Here is a 24301-nt window from a genome sequence, read left to right as displayed (position 1 = left end):
ATATCCGAATGGGAGTGGGAAGCAGAGGTGAAGTGGGTGGCTACTGGGAGATCCTGTCTGTTGTGACGGATGGAGCGGAGGTGCTCGACGAAGCAGTCCCCCAATCTGCGTCGGGTTTCACCGATGTAGAGGAGGCCGCACCGGGAGCACTGGATGCAATAGATGACCCCAACAGACTCATTAGTGAAGCGTTGCCTCACCTGGAAGGACTGTTTGGGGCCCTGAATGGTGTCATTTTATCCCTTTATCTTTCCTCTTACTGGTTTTTCACCTGGAACCTACCAGCCTTCTCCTTCCCACCCTCCCCCCACTTTCTTTATAGGGCCTCTGCCCCTTCCCCCTACAGTCCTGACGAAGGGTTCCGGTCCGAAACGTCGACTGATTGTTTCCATGGATGCTGCCCGACCTGCTGAGTTCCTCCAGCATGTTGTGAGTGCTGTTTGACCCCAGCATCTGCAGATTATTTGGTGTTTACATGCTTTTTTCTTGTTTTTAACGTTGAATGAGCAACTCTCTGGCTCTAAAGACCTCGGGGAGATGCCTCATACCAAGTCTGCTTTATGCTTCATGTCTTCCGCAGTGACCCGGAGACTTGGCATCAGTGCCCTCACAGCTCAATGCAACACTCAGCCTGGCTCCTCAGCAGTACGGGTGTCGGGGTCATTAAGTTCCAATAACACAGTGACTCCAGTTAATGGGCACATCAGGACCAGCACATTTCAGCCCAAAGAAGCAGTTGTTCCAATCAGCCGAAGATTCACAGAAATAGTTAAAAAGATATAAAAAAGACAACCTGAGTAAGAAATGATGTATTTAAATGAAATAGAGAACAAATTAGAACACTGTCAACAGTACTACAATACCATAAAACTGTGTGTTAATTCCTAATAGTTATTGACCGAGGAATTCATCCAGTGTAAGCTGCTGTGTTCTGATTGACTGTAATTAAAATTATCTTGTTCAGTGGCACGATGGCATTAGTGACCAATCTGACACGTTGTAGACATCTCTCTCTCTCTCTCTCGATGAGGATGAAAACCTGTCAGTCCTCGAGACGGGGTGGAGGGAGGTGCTGCTTGGAGAAGCAATGTGGAAGATTGTAGAATCAGAACGGTGAGCTGTTAGTCTCCACTCCCATTGTTGCAGGAGCAATCTCTCTCCCCCTCGCGAGGAGAGAGAGCCTGTCTGAGACACCAATGTGCTGGGTTACGGACTGCAGATTTGATGGACTCTGGATCGAGGTCTCTTTGAGGGGCTTCTGCTGTTGCTTGCATGGTGGGGGTGGGAGGTCGGTACTTCTCCTGGCACAAGTTGTGGGGGGGATGGTGGTCGATGGTTTTGGTGCTGCTTGTGTGGGGAGGGTGAGGAGGGGGGTAGATTCAGGGCTTCAATGTTTCTCTCATTCATTCCATATAGTTTCCTGTGTCATGGATGTCTGTGAAGAGTAAGATTTTCAGGTTGTATACGGTATTCATTCTGAAATTAAATTAACCTTTAAGCACTTTGATATCCTTCTGGACAAACTTCTGAACAGTGATCGATCGCAGCCTGCAATTTTCCCTTGAGAATGTACCTTTGAGACAACTAAATGATCTGGTGCTTTTGTGATTTCCTGGGATGTCTAGCGAAGATGAGAGTGGAGAACGCCAGCACTGGAGGTGGCAGTTTCAAGGCCTGATGGTGGAAGACAAACCCCTGATCAGTTCCATTACTCAGTGCCAAGATTAAAATTGTCCAGTGACAGGCTCCTGTCACAATTCAGTAGCAGACTGTCCCAGTTAAACGAAGGGAATCCCGGCTATTTTCTCAAATAGTTTTTGTTTTTTAAGAGTCGTCCCAATAAGCGGCTAGCCCGATTAACCAATGACTCAGTTAACCAGAACACATTGTATTGCAGAAGCATAGACATGTCAGGAGGAGTCAGTAGTGAGTGCTGTCTCTCCTGGACCGGGGATGGAAATGGTGCAGCCTCCTCCCCGGGTTCAGTCCTCCTTGCTGATTACTATTTCTTCACCACCGCTGCGTAGATCACCTCTGGAACACAAAAATCAGACATTAGTGCAGACAGCGAGGGGAGCTTACCCCGACACCAGACCCAGGAGCATCCAGGGAGACAGGACGATGACACCATCAGGACGAGGGTCACTGTGACAAAGTCCAAGCCCAGGTGAATTTATTATCAAAGAATGTTTCTGTTACCACACACTTCCTTAACTCATATCCCAGATTCTCACTTTCCTGCGTGCATTTACAGAGAAAAAATAAATACTCTGGAATTTATTAACAATTCAACATAGAGACAATCAAACATCCGATATCCAGAGGAAGACAAAGGGTGCAAATAAAAAATAAATGATATTGAGAACATGAGTTCAGAGTGTTTGAAAGTGAAGTGGTTCCAGTGAGAACGTGGGGAACAGCGATGACCTGTTCCCCACGATGACCAGTGACCCAGCCCTCCCCTCCCCAGTCAACCTCCGGTTTGGAGGTTGCTGCGATTCCAGAGTTAGAGGCCTGCAGCTCAGGGTGTCTCAAGGCAGAGGATGATAGATTTTTGATTGGTCAGGGTGTGAAGGGATACAGAGGAGTGGGGGGTGGTGGAAGGCAGGAGATTGAGGCTGAGAGTAAAAATTGTACCAGCCGTGCTGAAGTGGGGGTGAAGACTCGATGGGCCAAATGGCCTAATTCTGCTCCCATACATTGTAGTCGCTGTGAGTACTGGAGCTGATATGGAAGGCTACCTTCAAGGTCAGCAAAGGTGTGGCAAGTGAAACGAATTAGTCAATTTATCAGCCAATATCAGCAAGGTTTGCTGTAGGGGAGCGGCCTTGTCGAGGGAAGGGCCTTGAGTGGGCTAGGAGGCTGAGGGAGGAGACTACGCCACAGTTGGAGAGGGTGAGAAGTGGTGAAGAAATGACAGGTAAACTGATTCAGTGTGGTGCTTGCATGATGTGTGAGGTCAGGGACACTGATGGTGCCACTGGCTGCTACAAATGTGAAATGTATGTCCAGGTTCAGCTCCTGAAGGACCGTGTTGGGGCACTCGAGAAGCAACTGGATGACCTCAGATTCATCCGGGAAAACGAGACTTCTCTGGACAGGACCTACAGCAACATCATTACACCAAAGACACCAGAAGGGAGAAGGGGGGGTGACAATGAGGAAGGGATGGATGCTTGGAGTACGGGAGACCACGGGGGATGTGCCTCTTGAAAACAGGTTCACCCTCTTGGGAGCTGTTGGGACAGAAGACAGAGCCAGTCTGAGAGGCAGACAGGTCTGCGAGTCGAGGAGACAGACGTCAGGCAGAGCTGTGGTAGTAGGGGACTCCATAGTGAGAGGTACAGACAGGGGTTTCTGCGGCAACAGCCGAGATTTAAGGATGGTGTGTTGCCTCCCTGGTGCCAGGATCCAGGATGTCACAGACTGATTGCAGGGCATCCTCAAGGGTGAAGGTGAACAGCCGGAAGTGGTGGTGTATGTCGGCACAAATGACGTCGGGAAGAGGAGGAAGGACATTCTACAGCGTGACTTCAGAGAACTCGGAAGAAGACTGAAAAGCAGGACCTTCAGGGTGGTTATCTCCAGTTTGCTTCCAGTTCCTCATGCTGGTGAGGGCAGGAACAGGGAGATAATGGATCTGAATGTGTGGCTGAGGAGCTGGTGCGGGAAGCAAGGATTTATATTCTTGGACCACTGGGGTATGTTTTGGGGTAAGGATGAATTGTACAAAAGGGACGGGTTGCACCTTAACAGACAGGGCACCAGCATTCTGGCAAGCAGGTTTGTCACTGCTACACAGGTATGTTTAAACTAAGTAGCGGGAGGAGGGGACGAACTGGAAACATAAGGATGGAGATAAAGGGAAAGTGAGAATAAGGAAAGTTAAGAAAGGCAACAGAATTAACGGGGCAGAAAGCTCAGGAAGGGATCGGAGAGTATGGCTAAGTGCAATAGGAATCGATGTGAAAGGTGAGGGGAGTAATGGATTAAAAGTATTATATATGAATGCACGGAGTATAAGAAATAAAGTGGATGAGCTTGAGGCTCAGTTGGAAATTGGCAAGTATGATGTTGTAGGAATAACAGAGACATGGCTGCAAGAGGACCAGGGCTGGGAAATGAATATTCAAGGGTATACGTTCTATCGAAAGGACAGACAGGTGGGCAGAGGGGGTGGGGTGGCTCTGTTGGTGAGGAATGAAATTTAGATCCTTGCAAGGGGGGACATAGAATCAGGAGATGTAGAGTCAGTATGGATAGGACTGAGAAATTGTAAGGGCAAAAAGACCCTAATGGGAGTTATCTACAGGCCCCCAAACAGTAGCCTGGATATAGGGTGCAAGTTGAATCAAGAGTTAAAATTGGCATGTCGCAAAGGTAATGCTACAGTTGTTATGGGGAATTTCAACATGCAGGTAGACTGAGAAAATTAGGTTGGTAATGGACCCCAAGAAAGGGAGTTTGTGGAGTGCCTCCAAGATGGATTCTTAGAGCAGCTCGTACTGGAACCTACCAGAGAGAAGGCAATTCTGGATTTAGTGTTGTGTAATGAACTGGATTTGATAAGGGAACTCAAGGTAAAGGAGCCGTTAGGAGGTAGTGACCGTAATATGATAAGTTTTAATCTACAATTTGAGAGGGAGAAGGAAAGTCAGAAGTGTCAGTATTACAGTTGAACAAAGGGGACTATGGAGCCATGAGGGAGGAGCTGGCCAAAGTTGACTGGAAAGATACCCTAGCAGGGATGACAGTGGAACAACAATGGCAGGTATTTCTGGGAATAATACAGAAGGTGCAGGGTCAGTTCATTCCAAAGAGGAAGAAAGATTCTAAGGGGAGTAAGGGGCGACCGTAGATGACAAGGGAAGTCAAGGACAGTATAAAAATAAAAGAGCGGAAATATTACATAGCAAGGATGAGTGGGAAGCCAGAGTTTGGGAGACTTTTAAGGAGCAACAGAGGATAACTAAAAAGGCAATACGGGGAGAAAAGATGAGGTAAGCTAGCCAAGAATATAAAGGTGGATAGTAAAAGCCTCTTTAAGTGTGTGAAGAGGAAAAAATTAGTTAAGGCCAAAGTTGGGCCCTTGAAGACAGAAACAGGTGAACTTATTATGGGGAACAAGGAAATGGCAGACGAGTTGAACAGGTACTTTGCATCTGTCTTCACTAGGGAAGACACAAACAATCTCCCAGATGTAATAGTGGCCGGAGGACCTAGGGTAACGGAGGAACTGAAGGAGATTCACATTAGGCAGAAAATGGTGTTGGATAGACTGATGGGACTGAAGGCTGATAAATCCCCAGGGCCTGATGGTCTGCACCCCAGGGTACTTAAGGAGGTGGCTCTAGAAATCATGGACACATTGGTAATCATTTTCCAATGTTCTGGATATTCAGGATCAGTTCCTGAGGACTGGAGGGTAGCTAATGTTATCCCACTTTTTAAGAAAGGAGGGAGAGAGAAAACAGGCAATTATAGACCAGTTAGCTTGACATCAGTGGTGGGGAAGATGCTGGAGTCAATTATAAAAGATGAAATAGTGGCACATTTGGATAGCAGTAACAGGATCGGTCCGACTCAGCATAGATTTATGAAGGGGAAATCATGCTTGACTAATCTTCTGAAATTTTTTGAGGATGTAACTACGAAAATGGACAAGGGAGAGCCAGTGGATGTAGTGTACCTGGACTTTCAGAAAGCCTTTGATAACATCCCACATAGGAGATTAGTGGGCAAAATTAGAGCACATGGTATTGGGGGTAGGGTATTGACATGGATAGAAAATTGGTTGGCAGACAGGAAACAAAGAGTAGGGATTAACGGGTCCCTTTCAAAATGGCAGGCAGTGACTAGTAGGGTACCACAAGGCTTGGTGCTGGGACCGCAGCTATTTACAATATACATTAATGGTTTAGATGAAGGGATTAAAAGTAACATTAGCAAATTTGCAGATGACACAAAGCTGGGTGGCAGTGTGAAATGTGCAGAGGATGTTGTGATAATGCAGGATGACTTGGACAGGTTGGGTGAGTGGGCAGATGCATGGCAGATGCAGTTTAATGTGGATAAATGTGAGGTTATCCACTTTGGTGGCAAGAACAGGAAGGCAGATTACTATCTGAATGGTGCCAAGTTAGGAAAAGGGGAAGTACAATGAGATCTAGGTGTCCTTTTTCATCAGTCGCTGAAAGTAAGCACGCAGGTACAGCAGGCAGTGAAGAAAGCTAATGGCATGTTGGCCTTCTTAACAAGGGGAATTGAGTATAGGAGCAAAGAGGTCCTTCTGCAGTTGTACAGGGCCCTGGTGAGACCACACCTGGAGTATTGTGTACAGTTTTGGTCTCCAAATTTGAGGAAGGACATTCTTGTTATTGAGGGAGTGCAGTGTAGGTTCATGAGGTTATTCATGATGGCGGGACTGTCATATGTGGAGAGATTGGAGCGACTGGGCTTGTATACAATGGAATTTAGAAGGATGAGAGGGGATCTGATTGAAACATATAAGATTATTTAGGGATTGGACGTGCTAGAGGCAGGAAACATGTTCCCGATGTTAGGGGAGTCCAGAACCAGAGGTCACAATTTGCGAATAAGGGGTAGGCCATTTAGAACGGAGCTGAGGAAAACCTTTTTCACCCAGAGAGTTGTGGATCTGTGGAATGCTATGCCTCAGAAGTCAGTGGAGGCCAATTCTCTGGATGCTTTCAAGAAAGAGTTAGATAGAGCTCGTTATGATAGCGGAGTCAAGGGATATGGGGAGAAGGCAGGAACGGGGAACTGATTGTGGATGATCAGCCATGATCACAGTGAATGGCGGTGCTGGCTCGAAGGGCCGAATGGCCTACTCCTGCACCTATTGTCTATTGGCTAAAGGCTGAAGACTGAAGGCTGAAGGATGAAGACTGAAGTTTGAAGACTGAAGTTGGCCAGCCCAGATGTTGAGGCCCAGGGTTCGCATGTCTAGAATCCAAGACCTGATGTCTGTGAGTCGACTGGCAGCTGAAGGCTGGGAGGTGGCCTGTCCCGGGTTGGAAGCCTGACGGTGTGTGTGTGTGTGTTGGGGGGGGTGGTGAGAGGGAGGAAAGGGGTTGTTTGCTGGGCTTGTTTTTTTTCATGGTTGTTGTTCTGTTGTTGTTTGTGTTGTTCTGCTGTACATTGTGGGTGTACGATGTTGGCGCCGGAATGTGTGGTGACACTTGTGGGCTGCCCCCGGCACATCCTCGTGTTGTGTTGGCTGTTGACGCAAATGACACATCTCACTGTATGTTTCAATGTATGTGTGATAGATACATGAATCTGAATCGGAGATTGGCCAGGCCTCCCTGACGAACAGGAAGCTCAAAGGGCCTGTGCAGTCAGCTTACCATACCCTATTCCTGGCTCGTACGTCACCGTCTCCCAGCTAGTGTCCACATCTGTGCAACAAGAGCATACAAAGTATGCTTGCCTCCCCTTCTTCCCTCTCCCCATTTCACCCTCTCCCCCACCTCCTACTCATTCCTCCTCCCTCTATTTCCCCCTCCCCCTCCGTTCCCCACTCTGTCCCTCCCTTAAATATCCCCTTTGTCCTATCCCTCTCCCTCTCCCTTCACCCCACTCTCACCCTCTCTCTCCCTCCCTCACCCCTTCCTCACCCTCTCTCTCTCTTCCCCCGTTTCTCTGTCCCTCTCCCTCTCCCATTCCCCTTCTGCCTTTCCCTCACCCCCCTCTCTCTCCTTCTTCCCTTCTCCTCACTCTCTTTTATCCACTTTGCCCTCCCTCACCCTCTCTCCTCTTTCCCCCTCTCCCTCTCTTTCATTCTCTCTCTCCCGTTCCACCATCTCCCCCTCCTCTCCCACTCTTCACTGCTTCCCCAATCCTTCCCTCCAGTCACAGTGAGGTGGACCGCAGGACCCAGCAGCAGCCAGACACACACTCTGTCAGGGGAAGGGACGGGAGAATGGAGCATTTGAAGGAGATCATTTTCAAGAATACCTTGAAGGAAAGCCTCACCTGCAGGTCCAGCTTCCTGCTTCTGCCCACCTGGAATTGAAGAAGAATTTTCTGTTAGTCAGCAGGATGACCTCGAAGTGATCCAAGAAATGGAAAAAGGTAAATGGAGACTGTACCTCGATCTTTAGCTTGCGGTTTGCTTGCCTTCTCACCTCCAAACAAAATACTGGCATAAGTGCAGGAATCTGGCTGCTCTGTAAGGAGAGAGATTCGTTTGAATCGACAGCAAATCAAAGTCAGGAGATGGAATGTGATGTTGAAGCTGAATAAGACATTGGTGAGGCCCAATTTGGAGTATTGTGTGAAGATTTGGTCACCCAACTCCAGAAAAGATATGAATAAGATTGAAAGAGAAAATTTACAAGCATGTTGCCAGAACTTGGTGATCTGAGTTATGGGGAACGGTTCAATGGATTCGGGCTTTATTCCCTGGAGTGCATTCTGGGCTGAAGGGCCTGTAATGTGCTGTAGATTTTCTTTGTTTTCATGAGACTATAACTAGAGGTCAGAGGTCAAGTGTAAAGGTGAAATGTGAAAAGAAAACATAAGACCATAAAACACAGGAGCAGAATTAGGTCATTCAGCCCATCGAGTCTGCTCTGTCATTTCATCATGGCTGATTTATTTTCTCTCTCAACCCCATTCTCCTGCCTTCTCCCCATAATCTTTGACACCCTGACTAGTTAAGACCCTATCAACATCGGCTTTAAATATACCCAATGACTTGGCTTCCACATCCATCTGTGGCAATGAATTCCCCAGATTCACCACCCTCCTCATCTCTGTTCTACAGTGACATCCCTCGATTCTGAGGCTGTGTCCTCTGGTCCTAGAATCCCCCACTATAGGAAACATGCTCTCCAATTCTGCTGTCTAGGTTTTCAATATTCGATGGTCAGCAGGCAGTCTGAGAAATGGTAAACGGTAAATGGAGACTGTACCTCGATCTTCAGCTTGAGGTTTGCTTGCCTTCCCACCTTCTGTTGAAATACTGGCATAAGTGCAGGAATCTGGCTGCTCTGTAAGGACGAGAGTGATTAACCCGAATCGACTGTAAACGTCTGAAAGCAAGAAATGTTACAACACCTAGCAGCTCACATTTATATAGAGCCTTTGGTCTAATTAAACTACCTACAGACTGTACAAGACCTTGGAGCGTGGTGTCCACAGGTACATAGTGCTGTCAGAACAGTTTTGCACAATAGCCTTCATAAATCAAAGTACTGAGTCAGTGTACAGGTGTACCTAATAAAGTGGCCACTGAGTGTAAATACCATATTCTGAATCACCGACTGAAAACTGTTTCAGCACCTTTAAGAAAATCAAAAGGTTCTGTCGATCATCTGGTTAAGTTCTGAATACAAATTAGATAAAATTCCTCAGCAAATGAGGCACTGATGCTGACCTCTCTCACTGCGATTGAAGAGAACGCTGTCGTACACACTGCCGTTGCCTTGCGCTGTCACAAAACACAGGACAAAAGGAAATCTGGCCCTATGAGTTTATTCTGGGTCCTCGTTCCATGGGACTTGCTTTTTCCCTTCTAACTTAGCTGAAATATTCAGGCTGTTGTTTCTGTAGGCCTCACACATCTGAGTCTAAAAACTCTCCAGAGTAACATACTCAAATGCTAAAGAAACTCAGCAGGTCAGGCAGCATCTATGGAGGGGAATGAAGGTCTCATCCTGAAACATCAGATGTTTATTCCTCTTCATAGATGCTGCCTCTACGAAGAGGATCACAACCTTGTCATCGGGTTTGGAGGCTTGTGTGCCTCAATGACTCAGAGAGCCGTGTCGGCTGGAGTTTGGGTTTTATGCTTTGGCTCTTGGTAGGGTCAGCCATGCCAAACAGGTCAAAGGGTAGAGGCTGGTCTAAGCGTGGTCCACTTGTTCTCCAGTCTTGGGAGTTCAGCTCAGGGCTAACAACCCTGACTGGTCAATCAGATCTGTTACTGAAACAGCAATGAAGAATTCTTCTACATCTGAGTGCGATGGTATTCCTGAGTCTCCATCTGGGCCTTGCATGACTGACAGTCATGAAAACAGGAAGAAAGCTACGGACATGATGAAGTAGGCCAGAGATGGGGGACCGCCATTGCTGCCCGAAACCTCAGCGGTGTAACAGACAGGAGAGTAGATAGGTGCTGAGTTCCTGAATTGAGCTGAACTGAATTGACTTTATTACTTACATCCTGCATATACATGAGGAGTAAAAATCTTTACGTTACGTCTCCACCTAAATGAACAATGTGCAATTGATAGTACTTTGTAATACATACTATGTACAACAGGACAGTCAATATAACATTGAAATACAGTTGTGTCAGCATGAGTTAAGCAGTTTGATGGCCTGGTGGAAGAAGCTGTCCTGGAGCCTGTTGGTCCTGGATTTTATGCTGCGGTACTGTTTCCCGGATGGTAGCAGCTGTAAAAGTTTGTGATTGAGGTGACTTGGGTCTCCAATGATCCTTCGGGCCATTTTTACACACCGGTCTCTGTAAATGTCCTGAATAGTGGGAAGTTCACATCTACAGATGCGCTGGGCTGTCCGCACCACTCTCTGCAGAGTCCTGTGATTGAGGGAAGTACAGTTCCCATACCAGGCAGTGATGCAGCCAGTCAGGATGCTCTCAATTGTACCCCTGTAGAAAGTTCTTGGGATTTGGGGGTCCATACCAAACTTCTGGATACAATAGGGTATTTTAAGAGACTCTTAGATAGGTACAAGGAGCTTAGAAAAATAGAGGGCTATGGGTAACCCGAGGTAATTTCTAAAGTAGACATTCAGCACTGTTGTGCCTTTTCACTACACAGCCGGTCTCTACAGACCATGTGAGATCCTCAGTGATGTTTATGCCGAGGAACTTGAAGCCGTTCCCACTCTCAACCCCAGATCCATTGATATCAATAGGGGTCAGCCTGTCTCCATTCCTCCTGTAATCTACAACCAGCTCCTTTGTTTTTGCGACATTGAAAGGGAGGTTGTTTTCTTGACACCACTGTGTCAGCGCGATGATTTCCTCTCTGTAGGCTTCCTCGTTATTATTTGAGATAATCAGTGTCAAATTTAATTACAGATTGAAGTTGCGGGTGGCGACACAGTCATGAGTATACAGAGAGTAAGGGAGGGGACTTAGTATACAGACCTGAGGGGCATCTGTGTCCTCCAGCATTGTGTGTGTGTTGATCTGGACTTCCAGCATCTGCAGAATCTCCTGTGTCAACCAAAAACTCTCCACACTCCTTCCATATTGTGGCCAAACGTTATCCCCACCCTGACCCTTCCACCACCCACTAATGTAGAACCAGCTCAGCAGGCAGTGATCGCTCCCGATCTCCTGAAGGACAGACTGTGCCCCACACCATGGTGAACTTGTGCTGGGTTCAGTGGGAAACACACTGCCCATGTCAGAGGATCATTCCACTCTGGAGTGGAACAGAGAGGCTCAGCTGAAACGGTTCAGAACTCGACAGGATGGCACCTCAGCACAATCGCTTTTGGTCCACCAAGTCCGAACACAAGTTAGATAAACACAAAATGAAAGGGAATGACTTCGCTCACCCCATCACCGAACTGTTCCCACAAACTACCGACTCTCTTTCAAGGACTCTTCATCTTGTGTTCTCAATACTTACTGCTTATTTATTCACTATGATTATTCCTTTCTTTTTGTATTTGTACAGCCTGTTGTCTTTACACCCTGGTTGTCCACCTTGTTGGTGTGGTCTTTCATTGATTCTACTATTGTCATTCGATTTATTGAGTATGCCCGCAGGAAAATGGATCTTAAGGTTGTATATGGTGACAGATATGTACTTTGATAATAAAATTATTTTGAACTTTGAAATGTAAACAGGAACTCAGCAGCTCAAAGGAACTGGATTGTTGATATTTCGGATTGAGACTCTGCAAAACATCGATAATTTACTTCTCCCCACAGACGCAGTTCGACCCGCTGAATTTCTCTACCAGATTGAGTGTCACTCAGTTCCCAACACTCCTGTTGCTACAAACGAGATCAAAACTCTCAATCAATAAGGTGCTGGCATTTACCTTTGTTGTTGCTGCTCGGGACGATGTTGTCGTACAACGGGCTGCTGTCGTGCACTGTAACACAGATCAGAGAATGAAGCTCAAGTTTAATTGTCAGTCAACCATACACATGTATACAGCCTAACGAAACAGCGTTCCTCAGGGCCAAGGTGTAAAATGCAGTCATCAACAGTCACACACTGCACGTAGCAAACACACGGCACGTATACTGCTGTTACAATAGCAAAGAAAACCATACAGTCACAAAATAATATCAGCACACGTCCCTCAGTGTCATAGCCTGAAGATTGGTGTTGTATGGGATGTTGTCCTGGAGCCATGTTTCTGTAAGAATAAGCATGTAGCAGTTCCTCATCTCACGCTAGTGCACCAGTGCAGCTGCAGACCAATGCAATCCCACTTGTCTTCATCGAGTGAACACTGGAGGGCAGCACTGATAGCATACAGCAGGAGATTCAGCCTATCAAATCCATACTAGCTTTCAGGAGGACAATCCTATCAGCCCATTGATCTTTCTCTTATCCCATGGTCCTGGACGTTATCTCCTGCCAATCCAATACTCCACCGAATGCCTTTGCTACTACAGATTTAGGGTTGAAACAATCCTAACCCTTCCCCTTGTAACTGCTGGCCAGCATTTTCAAACCATGCATCTTGGTTCAGAAGGGAACAGGTTCTCCCTGTGGATTTATGGGTGAGAAACTGAAGTACACACAGTAGACCATACTCTCTGCTCCACCATTCCATCATGGCTGATTTATTCTCCCTCTCATCCCCATTCCCCTGCCTTCTCCCTGTAATCTCTGCACCTTCTCCAATGCTCGCACACGCTTCCTTAGATACAGGGTCCAAAACTGCTGACAATACTCCAAGTGTGGCTCGGCCAATGCCTTGTGCCTTACAGAGGTGGAAATGCCATGGGGTATCAGGAGGTGGGCTGCTCCCTCCCAGAGACCCAGCCTCTGGCTTGCTTGCTGCTTACATAACTAGTCCAGATGAGTGCCTGGTCAGTGGTAACCTCCTCCCAAGACCCAAAGTGGCAACACGACTGACATATGTCCTGCAGACCCCTGTGGGCAGCCGTAGAGCGCTGAGCTTCTCGGTTTCTTGTGCACCTGTACTTGCTGATTGTTGCCTTCACGAGAGTCCTTCATTGAATTGACTTTATTACATGAGGAGTAAAAATCTTTATGTTATGTCTCCATCGAAACGTGCAATGTGCAATTTATAGTAATTTATAATAAATATTATGTACAACAGGACAGTCAATATAACATAGACATACAATTGTATCAATGTGAATTAATCACTCTGGTGGCCTGGTGGAAGAAGCTGTCCCGGAGCCTGTTGGTCCTGGCTTTTATGCTGCGGTACCGTTTCCCGGATGGTAGCAGCTGGAGCAGTTTGTGGTTGGGGTGACTCGGGGCTCCAATGATCCTTCAGGCCCTTTTTACACACCGGTGTCTGTAAATGTCCTGAATAGTGGGAATTTCACATCTACAGATGTGCTGGGCTGTCCACACCACTCTCTGCAGAGTCCTGTGATTGAGGGAAGTACAGTTCCCATACCAGGCAGTGATGCAGCCAGTCAGGATGCTCTCAATTGTGCCCCTGTAGAAAGTTCTTAGGATTTGGGGTCCCATACCAAACTTCTTCAATGGTCTCAGGCGCCGTTGTACCTTTTTCACCACACAGCCGGTATGTACAGACCACGTGAGATCCTTAGTGATGTTTATGCTGAGGAACTTACAATCGTTTGAGATTAGGCAAATCAATGTAGTGTCGTCAGTGATTTTAATTAGCAGATTGGAGGAGTGGGTAGCGACACAGTCATGGGTATACAGAGATTAAGGGAGGGGGCTTAGTACACAGCCATGGGGGCACCTGGTTTGAGGGTCAGAAGTGCAGAGGTGAGGGAGCCCTCTCTTTCCACCTGCTGGCGATCTGACAGGAAGTCCAGGATCCAGCAGGGTGAAGGCCGAGGTCTCTGAGCTTCTTGTTGAGCCTGGAGGGGGGAGGTGGTTGGGATTATGGTGTTGAATGCTGAACTGTAGTCCAAGAACAACATTCTCACATAAGCATCCTTCTTCTCCAGATGTGTAATGACGGTGTGTAGAGCTGTGGCTATTGAATCATCTGTTGATTGGTTGTGTCAGTAGGCGAATTGTAGGGAGTCCATTGGGGGTGGTAGCAAGCTGCAGATGTGGTCCTTGACCAGCCTCTGCTCATGATTTGCTCATGATTGAGGTGAGTGCAACAGGACGCCAGTCGTTCAGACATGTTACCTTGGCCTTGTGCTTTCTGTTTAATCTGGTCAAGTTGATTGTGACTGGCACGGGTTTTCTGCTTTCCATGATTGTTCAAAGGGGATGCTCATTTAGTGCTCAGTGGAGTCCTTGTGTTTGTGGAGAATGATTTGTCTCAGAGTGTCACTCGATTGTCTCTATGATACTCTATTGGTATTCCTGTGGCTAACCCCTTGTTTCCGTCTCTTCATGGGGAGCACCTGGGTTCAGTCGTGTTGGCATTCACCGTGATGGAGTCTTCCGTTCCTCCGCTCCTGGGTTCAGTCATTGTCAGCACTTACTGTGACAGAGTCTTCCCTTCCTCCACTCCTGGGTTCAGTCATTGTCAGCACTCACTGTGACGGAGTCTTCCGTTCCTCCGCTCCTGGGTTCAGTCATCGTCAGCACTCACTGTGACGGAGTCTGCCGTTCCTCCGCTCCCGGGTTGAATTGTGCCGGTGCTCACCGTGACAACGAGGCAGACGGTCAGACTCCTGGTTGCGATGGCTACTGCCTGGCATGGCATTGAAATGATGGTTATTTCCCACTGACAGGCAGCCTCGAAAAGTTATTGACACTCAACAGTCAATTGTCTACCGAGTCTAGCGTGCATTCTGATCAGAACGGACAGCAGATCGCAGCCACCCTTCAGAAAGAGACATTCTTATATACATTACTCTCAACCTCCTGAGAGCATCAGAATGGGAATGCAAGTGAATGAAAGGGTTACCGTATGAGGAACGTCTGATAGTTCTTGGACTGTATTCCCTGGAGTTCAGGAGAATGAGGGGGGATCTTATACAAACATTCCGAATGTTAAAAGGCCTGAACAGATTAGATATGTAAAGTTATTTCCCATGGTAGGGGAAGTCCAGGACAAGAGGGCACAACTTCAGGATTGAAGAACGTCCATTTAGAACTGAAATGCGGAGAAACTTCTTTAGTCAGAGGATGGTATATCTGTGGAATTTGTTGCCACAAGCCGCTGTGGAGGTCAGATCATTGGGTGTATTGAAGGCAGAGATCGATAGGTTGTTGATTAGCCAGGGCATCGAAGGGTATGGGGAGAAGGCAGGGGAGTGGGGATGACTGGAAGAATTGGATCAGCCCAGGATTGAATGGCAGAGCAGACTTGATGGGCCAATTGGCCTACTTGTGCTCCTATATCTTATGGTCATGTGGTGTTAAGTGGTTAAGTTTGAAACATAGATACTCTACAGCACAATACAGGCCGTTCGGCCCACAAAGCTCTGCCAAATGTCCTTACTTTAGAAATTACCTCAGGTCACCCATAGCCCTCTATTTTTCTAAACTCCATGTACCTATCCAGGAGTCTCTTAAAAGACCCTATTGTATCCACCTCCACCACCATCGCTGGCAGCTCATTCTACACACACACCACTCTCTGCATAAAAAACTCACCCCTGACATCTCCTCTGTACCTGCTTCCAAGCACCTTAAAACTGTGCTCTCTCATGTTAGCCATTTCAGCCCTGGGAAAAAGCCTCTGACTATCCACACGATCAATGCCTCTCATCATCTTATCAGGTCTCACCTCTATCAGGTCACATCTCATCCTCTTTTCTCCAATGAGAAAAGGCCGAGTTCACTCGACCTATTCTCATAAGACATGCTCCCCAATCCAGGCAACACCCTTGTAAATCTCCTCTGCCTTCTCTCTATAGTTTCCACATCCTTCCTGTAGTGAGGCGACCGGAATTGAGCACAATACTCCAAGTGGGGTCTGAGCAGGGTCCTTTATAGCTGCAACATTACCTCTCGGCTCCTAAACTCAATCCCACAATTGATGAAGGCCAATGCACCGTATGCCTTCTTAACCACAGAGTCAACCTGCATAGCAGCTTTGAGTGTCCTATGGACTCGGAACCCAAGATCCCTCTGATCCTCCACACTACCAAGAGCCTTACCATTAATATGATATTCTGCCATCATATTTGACCTACCGAAATGAACCACTTCACACTTATCTGGGTTGAACTCCATCTGGCACTTCTCAGCCCAGTTTTTCATCCTGTCAATGTCCCATTGTAACCTCTGACAGCCCTCCACACTATCCACAACACCCCCAACCTTTGTGTCATCAGCAAATTTACTAACCCATCCCTCCACTTCCTCATCCAGGTCATTTATAAAAATCAAGGAGTAAGGGTCCCTGTACAGATCACTGAGGCACACCACTGGTCACCGACCTCCATGCAGAATATGACCCATCTACAACCACTCTTTGCCTTCTGTGGGCAAGCCAATTCTGGATCCACAAATCAAGGTCCCCTTGTATTCCATGCCTCCTTACTTTCTCAATAAGCCTTGCATGAGGTACCTTGTCAAATGCCTTGCTGAAATCCACATACACTACATCTCCTGCTCTACCTTCATCGACATGTTTAGTCACATCCTCAAAAAATTCAATCAGGCTCATAAGGCGTGACAATCCCTTGACAAAGCCATGCTAAGTATTAATAATCATATTATGCCTCTCCAAATGATCATAAATCCTGCCTTTCAGGATCTTCTCCATCAACTTACCAACCACTGAAGTAAGACTCACAGGTTTATAATTTCCTGGGCTATCTCTACTCCCTTTCTTGAATAAGGGAACAACATCCGCAACCCTCCAATCCTCCGGAACCTCTCCCATCCCCATTGATGATGCAAAGATCGCCAGAGGCTAAGCAATCTCCTCTCTCGTTTTCCAAGGTAACCTGGGGTACATCTCGTACAGTCCTGTTGACTTATCCAACTTGATGCTTTCCGAAAGTTCCGGCACATCCTCTTTCTTAATGTCTATATGCTCAAGCTTTTCAGTCCACTGTAAGTCATCCCTACAATCGCCAAGATCATTTTCCGTAGTGAATACTGAAGCAAAGTATTCATTATGTACCTCTGCTATCTCCTCCAGTTCAATACACACTTTCCCACTGTCACACTTGATTAGTCCTATTCTCTCACGTCCTATCCTCTTGCTCTTCACATACTTGTAGAATGCCTTGGGGTTTTCCTTAATCCTGCCCGCCAAGGCCTTCTCATGGCCCCTTCTGGCTCTCCTAATTTCATTCTTAAGCTCCTTCCTGTTAGCCTTATAATCTCCAAGATCTCTATCATTACCTAGTTTTAAAAACTTCTGTAAGCTTTTCTTCTTGACTAGATTTACAACAGACTTTGTACACCACTGTTCCTGTACCCAACCATCCTTTCCCTGTCTCATTGGAGCGTAGCAATGCAGAACTCCACACAACCACACAAATATCCCCGAAAGTTGTTAAAAAGGCATATGGTGTTTTGGCTTCATTAGTTGAAGGACTGAGTTCAAGACTTGTGAGGCAGTGTTACAGCTCTATAAAACCCTGGTTAGACCACACTTGGAGTAATGTGTTCAGTTCTGGTTGCCTCATTATAGGAAGGATATGGAAGCTTCAGGGAGGGTGCAGAGGAGATTTACCAGGATGCTGCCTGGATTGGAGAGCATGTCTTATGAGGATTGGTTGAGCAACTTCGGGCTGTTCTCTTTGGAGTGAAGGAGGATGAGAGGTGACTTGATTGAGGTGTACGAGATGATAAGATTGAGTGGTCAGCCAGAGGTGGAAATGGCTAATACGAGGGGCATACTTTTAACGTGATTGGAGAAATATATTGGGGTGAATGTCCGAGAAGGGATTCTTACACAGAGAGTGGTGGGTGCGTGGAATATGCTGCCAGGGCTGGTGGTAGAGGCAGATACGTAACGGACATTGACGAGACTGTTGGATAGGCACATGGAGGATAGAAAATTGGGGGGCTGTGTGGGAGGGAAAGGTTGGATTGATCTCAGAGTAGATTGAAGGGTTAGTACAACATGGTGGGCTGAAGGGCCTGTTCTGTGCGGTACTGTTCTACGTTCCATGGAATCTGAAGCTGGTTTGCTCTTTCCTCAGGTGGTGGAGCTCCCTGCCTGTTCTAGATTTGTTATTGATCAGTCCCCTGGGAGCCGTGACTGGTTCACCCCCTCGCGCTGTCAGCTCAGTACCTGACTGAGGCGGCTTCTGTTCCTGCTCCGATTGGGTCAAACGTGGAACATTCCTGTCGAGAAAAGAACCAAGATCATGAAATCACAGCATGTTCCCAGTTGTGGTTATCCAAGATTACAAAGGGACCTTGATCAACTGACCCAGTGGGCCGAGGAACGGCTGATCAGGTTTAATTTAATAAGACAAAATGCAAGACCTCAGATTCTGAGGAGTGTGGCAGGACACAGCAATCAGGGAACACAGATCCGTAATTCTCTGAAAGTGGTGTCACAGCTTTATAGGGTTCTGATGTTACGCTGTTACAGCTAGATAGGGTTATGAAGTTACACTGTTACAGCTAGATAGGGTTGTAAAGTTACACTGTTACAGCTAGACAGAGTTGTAAAGTTACGCTGTTACAGCTAGATAGGGTTGTGAAGTTACACTGTTACAGCTAGACAGAGTTGTAAAGTTACGCTGTTACAGCTAGATAGGGTTGTAAAGTTACACTGTTACAGCTAGACAGAGTTGTAAAGTTACGCTGTTACAGCTAGATAGGGTTGTGAAGTTACACTGTTACAGCTAGATAGGGTTGTGAAGTTACACTGTTACAGCTCAGAGTGTCGGAGTTCAGAGTTCAATTCTGGCATCCTCTGTAAGCAAGTTTTATGTTCAATCCCGAGTGCCTGTCCTGTGGGTTTCCTCCAGGTGCTCCGGTTTCCTCCCACAGACCAAAGCTAAACCGGTTAGATGATTAATTGGTCATTGTACATTGTCCTGTGATTAGGCTGGGGTTAAATTGGGGGTTGTTGGGTCGGAAGAGCTGTTCTGGGCTGTATCGGAATCAGAATCAGAATCAGGTTTATTATCACCAGCACGTGACGTGAAATTTGTTAACTTAGCAGCAGCAGTTCAATGCAATACATAATCTAGCAGAGAGAAAAAATAATAAAATAAAATAAAACATAATAATAAACAAACAAGTAAATCAATTACGTGTATTGAATAGATTTTTCTTTAATGTGCAGAAGCAGAAACACTGTATATTAAAAAAGTGAGGTAGTGTCCAAAGCTTCCAATGACCATTTAGGAATCGGATGGCAGAGGGGAAGAAGCTGTTCCTGAATCACTGAGTGTGTACCTTCAGGCTTCTGTATCTCCTACACCGCTCCCAAAAAATGCCCTGGGTACTTTGTAGGCCAGTACCCAAGATGGAGCTGACTAGATTTACAATCTTGTGCAGCTTCTTTCAGTCCTGTGCAGTAGCCCCTCCACACCAGACAGTGATGCAGCCTGTCAGAATGCTCTCCACAGTACAACTATAGAAGTCTTTGAGTGTATTTGCTGACATGCCAAATCTCTGCAAACTCCTAATAAAATATAGCCACTGTCTTGCCTTCTTTATGACTACATCAATATGTTGGGACCAGGTTAGATCTTCAGAGATCTTGACACCCAGGAACTTGAAGCTGCTCACTCTCTCCTAAGTCCACAATCAGTTCTTTCGTCTTACTGACGTTGAGTGCCAGGTTGTTGCTGTGGCACCACTCCACTAGTTGGCATATCTCACTCCTGTACACCCTCTCGTCACCACCTGAGATTCTATCAACAGTGGTTGTATTGTCTCTAAATAAAATAAATTATACATATAAACACATAGATAGATATGAGATAGATAGATAAAGAGAGGCAATTAAAATAAAGAAAGCTTTTGGCACACTGGCCCTCATAATTCAGAGTATTGTGTGCAGGAGATGGGATGTCATTTTGAAGTTCTGTAAGATGTTGGTAAGGCATCATTTGGTGTTCTGTGGGCAGTTCTGGTCACTGACCTACAGAAATATGCCAATAAGATTGAAAGAGTGCAGAGAAAATTTACAAAGATATTGTTGGGACTTGAGGACCTGAATGACAGTAATAGGATGAATATGTTAGGATGTTATTCTCTGGGGTGTAGCAGAATGAGAGGAGAATTGATAGAGGTATACAAATTATGAGGGGTTATAGGGTCCTGAATTACCCCTATGAACTGTGCTCGATTGCCTCTATCAACTGTGCTTTTGAAAAGAGAGAGAGAGAGAGTTCTTTAACACCGACATCTTGTTTTGAAAAGAGAGAGAGAGAAAGAAAGAGAGAGAGAGATGAAGACTAACTTTTGGACTGTCACTTTAAGGCATGAGAATAACTTTTGGAATTCTGCTGAGTTGGGGAGAGAGAGAGAGAGAGCGCGAGAGAGAGAGAGAGAGAGAGAGAGAGAGAAGCTCGTAAGTCGCTATGGTGACCGTGGGTGGCGTTATTTGATGGACAATCGAGGTTATGATTTCTGTGGAGGTTGTTTATACTTTCTCCAAGGACATTTGCCTGCTTGTACATTTCTTACACAGACAAAGGAAGGAGGAGTTATTTGAATGACAGTTGGTACGCAGTACGGTGAGATAAATAGGAGGTCAGATGATATAGACCTCAGGCACATGTTTTGGACACTGAATGAGCTTTGTTGTGCCATCGGAATAAGTGGGGTTTTTTTTGGAGAATTGAGCAGGCAGATCGATCGGTGGCTTTTGCAGTGAGAAAAGGGATTGAACGGTGGGGAGTTGTCCATGCGTCCACCCTTGCCTGGGTTGATAACTCCAACACAGGAAAACGGTCCCCTTTGTTGTGGTCACAGTCAATGACTTTTAAAGGATCTCAGAGGAAAACGAGAAGATCGACAGGGTCAGCTCAACTGAAGACTCAAATCTCTCCCTCTCTCTCTCTCTCCATCACTACTCAACTCAAAACCACGAACTGAACTGGACTTTACTTAATGTCGTAAGACTATCTATTTACCCCTAGACTTGAAGAAGCTTGGTTTTTCATATATATTTCCACACTTACTGATTTACTTACTTATATATAATCATTGCTAACCTGTCTGATTTATCTACATTTATATTACTGTATTGCGTAGTTACTAATAAATATTATTAGTGAGTAGCAATACTGGACTCCAAAGTGTTTTCTATTTCTGCTGGTTCTTTAACCCGTCACGGGTAATGTAACAGAGGGCTATAGGTAGGGTTAATGTAAGCAGGCTGTTTCCACTGAGGATGGGTGAGACGAGAACTAGAAGTCATGGGTTAAGGGGGAAAGGTGAAATATTTAAAGGGAACATAAAGGGGAACAACTTCTTTCACAGGGTGGTGAGAGGCTGGAATGATCTGCCAGCAGACGTGCCAGACGTAGGTTTGAGTTTAACGTTTAAGAATTTTGTGTCACTGCCCTCGTAGAGGACACTGGTTCGAGTCACTGCCCTCAGAGGGGTCACTGGTTCGAGTCACTGTCCTCGAAAGGGGCCGCTGGTTTGAGTTACTGCCCTCGGAGGGGTCGCTAGTTCGAGTTACTGTCCTTGGAAGGGTCACTGGTTCGAGTCACTGCCCTTAGGGGGGCCGCTGGTTTGAGTCACTGCCCTTAGGGGGGCTGCTGGTTCGAGTCACTGCCCTTAGGGGGGCCGTTGGTTCGAGTCACTACCCTTAGGGGGGCCACTGGTTTGAGTCACTGTCCTTGGAGGGGTCACTGGGTCCCGATGCTCTTGGAGGTGGTATCAAAATTCTGAGATTTATAGATTGGACTGTAGTTCATATTGGCCTCTTTCAGTTTGATGTGATTTTTCCGTGTTCACGCCCATTCTCTCTGTTGCCGATTGGCGGGTTGGGGGTTTGGGTTTGATGTTCTTGTCGCTGTTTCTCCATGTGGGAGAGCTGTTCGTTTTTGTGCAAGGGAGGGGTTTGGAGGTTTTGTTTCTCTTTCTTTTCGTGTGGGGGAGGGATTTCATATCTTTTCTTTTAACTACTTCTATAGTTTTCTATATTTCATGGCTATCTAGAAAAGACAAATCTCAGAGTTGCATTCTGCATACACACTTTGATAATAAAATTAACTTTTGGACATTTAAAGTTTAGGTAAGTATACAGATGGGAGGGGTAGGGAGGTATGGAGGGCTATGGTCCAGGTGCAGGTTGACGGGACTAGGCAGAATAACAGTTTGGCATGGACTAGATGGGCCAAAGGGCCTGTTTCTGTGTGTTGTGCTCTGTGATTTTATGACAAACCAAGGCTTCAGGATCAGGTTCAATTTCACTGACAGATAGTATGTTGTGAAATTTGTTTTGTGACAGCAGTGAAGTGCAATACATTAAAAATCTAGAAATTACAAAAAGAAATATATCTAAAAATAAACATTGTGAAAGCAGAACAAAAATAGTGAGGTAAGTGTTCATGGGTTCGTGAACCGTTCAGAAATCTGGTGGTGGAGGGGAAGAAGCTGTTGCTGAAACATCGAGTGTGAGTCTTCAGGCTCCTGTGCCTCCTCCCTGATGGTAGCAATGAGAAGAGGGCACGTCCTGGGTGATGGGTCCTTCATGATGGAGAGCTAACAGAGTAAATGGTAGAGCTTAGGAGGGTGTTGCAGAAGAGAGACTGAGGGGTCCAGGTACATTGCTCCCCGAAAGTGGAGACACAGGCAGACAGGGTAGTGAAGACGTCACTTGGCACATTTGACTCCATCGGTCCCATCACAGAGTACATTGTACATCAGCCATACCAGACTGCACTTGGAGTACTGTGTACAGGTCTCGTCACCCTGGATAGGAGGGACGTCAGTGAAAGAATGTAAAAATGTGGATGGTACTGGGACTGGTTACAAGGGGAGAATGGACGGGCTGGGTCTATTGTACCTGAACGTCGGAGACTGAGGGGGACTTCACAGAGATAAGATCTTTCCCCAGGGTAGGGGGCTTTTCCGCCAGTACTGGAAGGTATACAGTACTGGCGGAAAAGCTTAGACACTTATATAGCCAGGGTGTCTGAGACCTTTGCACAGTACTGTAGTAATTTTATGTATTGCACCATACTGCTGCCATTAAAAAAAACAAATTTCATGGCATTCTGTATGTGAGTGTTGATAAACCTGATTCTGATACGGGTCTCTATTGTAGACTGAGATTGGGAAGGGGGCAGGGAGAGGGGGATCATGATTGGGAAAAAGGGGAAGGGAGAGGGGAGGGAGCGGGAAGCACCAGAGACACATCCTGTAATGATCAATAAGTTAATTGTTTGGAATCAAATAACCTTGTCTGGTGTCTCAGGTCTAGGTGTGTCTTCACCCGTGCCACCCTCCACCCAGGCACTCCTTCTCTGCTACCCCCTGCCCCGGCACTCCTTCTCTGCCACCCTCCACCCTGGCACTCCTTCTCTGCCACCCTCCACCCCGGCACTCCTTCTCTGCCACCCCCCGCCCTGGCACTCCTTCTCTGCCACCTGTCCCACGCCCCTCCCGCGGCATTCCACCCTCACCATTCCCAACATCCTCTGCTCCTGCCAGATTTACAAACTCGCTCTGCACTCCACGTTGACAAATTCAGTGCTGTGCAGAAGTCTCAGGGACCCCAGCTTATCCAGTGTCGTTTACATCAAATCAAATCAGTGAGGATTGTGTGGGGGCAGCCTGCAAGTATTGCCACGCTTCCAGCAGCAACACAGCATGTCCAGAGCTCACTGAGACTAACCCAAACCTCTTTGGAATGTGGGAGGAAACCAGAGCCTCCAGTGGAAACCCACACAGTCACCGGGGACACAGAAACCCCTCACAGGGAGCGGGGATCAAACCCAGATCTGACAGCTGGCACTGCCAAGCACTGTGGCCATGCTACTGCAGTCTGTAAGGTGAAAGGTCAAAGGGGAAAGATTTAAAAGGAAGCTGAAGGGGGATGTTTTCCACACAGAAGGTGGTGGGTGTGTGGAATGAGTTGCAGAGGGACCTACAGTTACATCATTTCAGAGGCATTTGGAAGGCACATTGATAACGAGGGTTAAGGGGGCAGGCATGGAGATGGGCTGAAGGGCCTGTGTCCCGGCTGTATAACTGTGTCAGAAATGTGATAAACAGCAGTCACCTTCCCGTCACACCAGACAAAGGCA

At 46.7% G+C, this 24301-nt stretch overlaps 1 protein-coding gene across 1 annotated transcript in view; it reads right to left on the bottom strand.

Annotated features, from left to right (window-relative positions):
* Positions 1 to 788: 788 nt before the first annotated feature.
* LOC140197180 (uncharacterized) overlaps positions 789 to 24301 on the bottom strand; it is an 80861-nt gene continuing 57348 nt past the window's right edge. Inside the window, exons 5-10 of the mRNA XM_072257093.1 lie at positions 18364 to 18416; positions 12055 to 12108; positions 8940 to 9017; positions 8115 to 8192; positions 7999 to 8028; positions 789 to 2034 (exon numbers count right to left, since the gene is read on the bottom strand). Coding sequence (XP_072113194.1) covers positions 2003 to 2034; positions 7999 to 8028; positions 8115 to 8192; positions 8940 to 9017; positions 12055 to 12108; positions 18364 to 18416 — 325 coding nt within the window. The 3' untranslated portion in view covers positions 789 to 2002. The remainder of the gene's footprint in view (positions 2035 to 7998; positions 8029 to 8114; positions 8193 to 8939; positions 9018 to 12054; positions 12109 to 18363; positions 18417 to 24301) is intronic.

Source organism: Mobula birostris, chromosome 5 (genome assembly GCF_030028105.1).
Source record: "Mobula birostris isolate sMobBir1 chromosome 5, sMobBir1.hap1, whole genome shotgun sequence".
In the NCBI taxonomy this organism is placed as follows: Eukaryota; Metazoa; Chordata; class Chondrichthyes; order Myliobatiformes; family Myliobatidae; genus Mobula; species Mobula birostris.
This window is presented reverse-complemented; position numbering and strand designations above follow the sequence as displayed.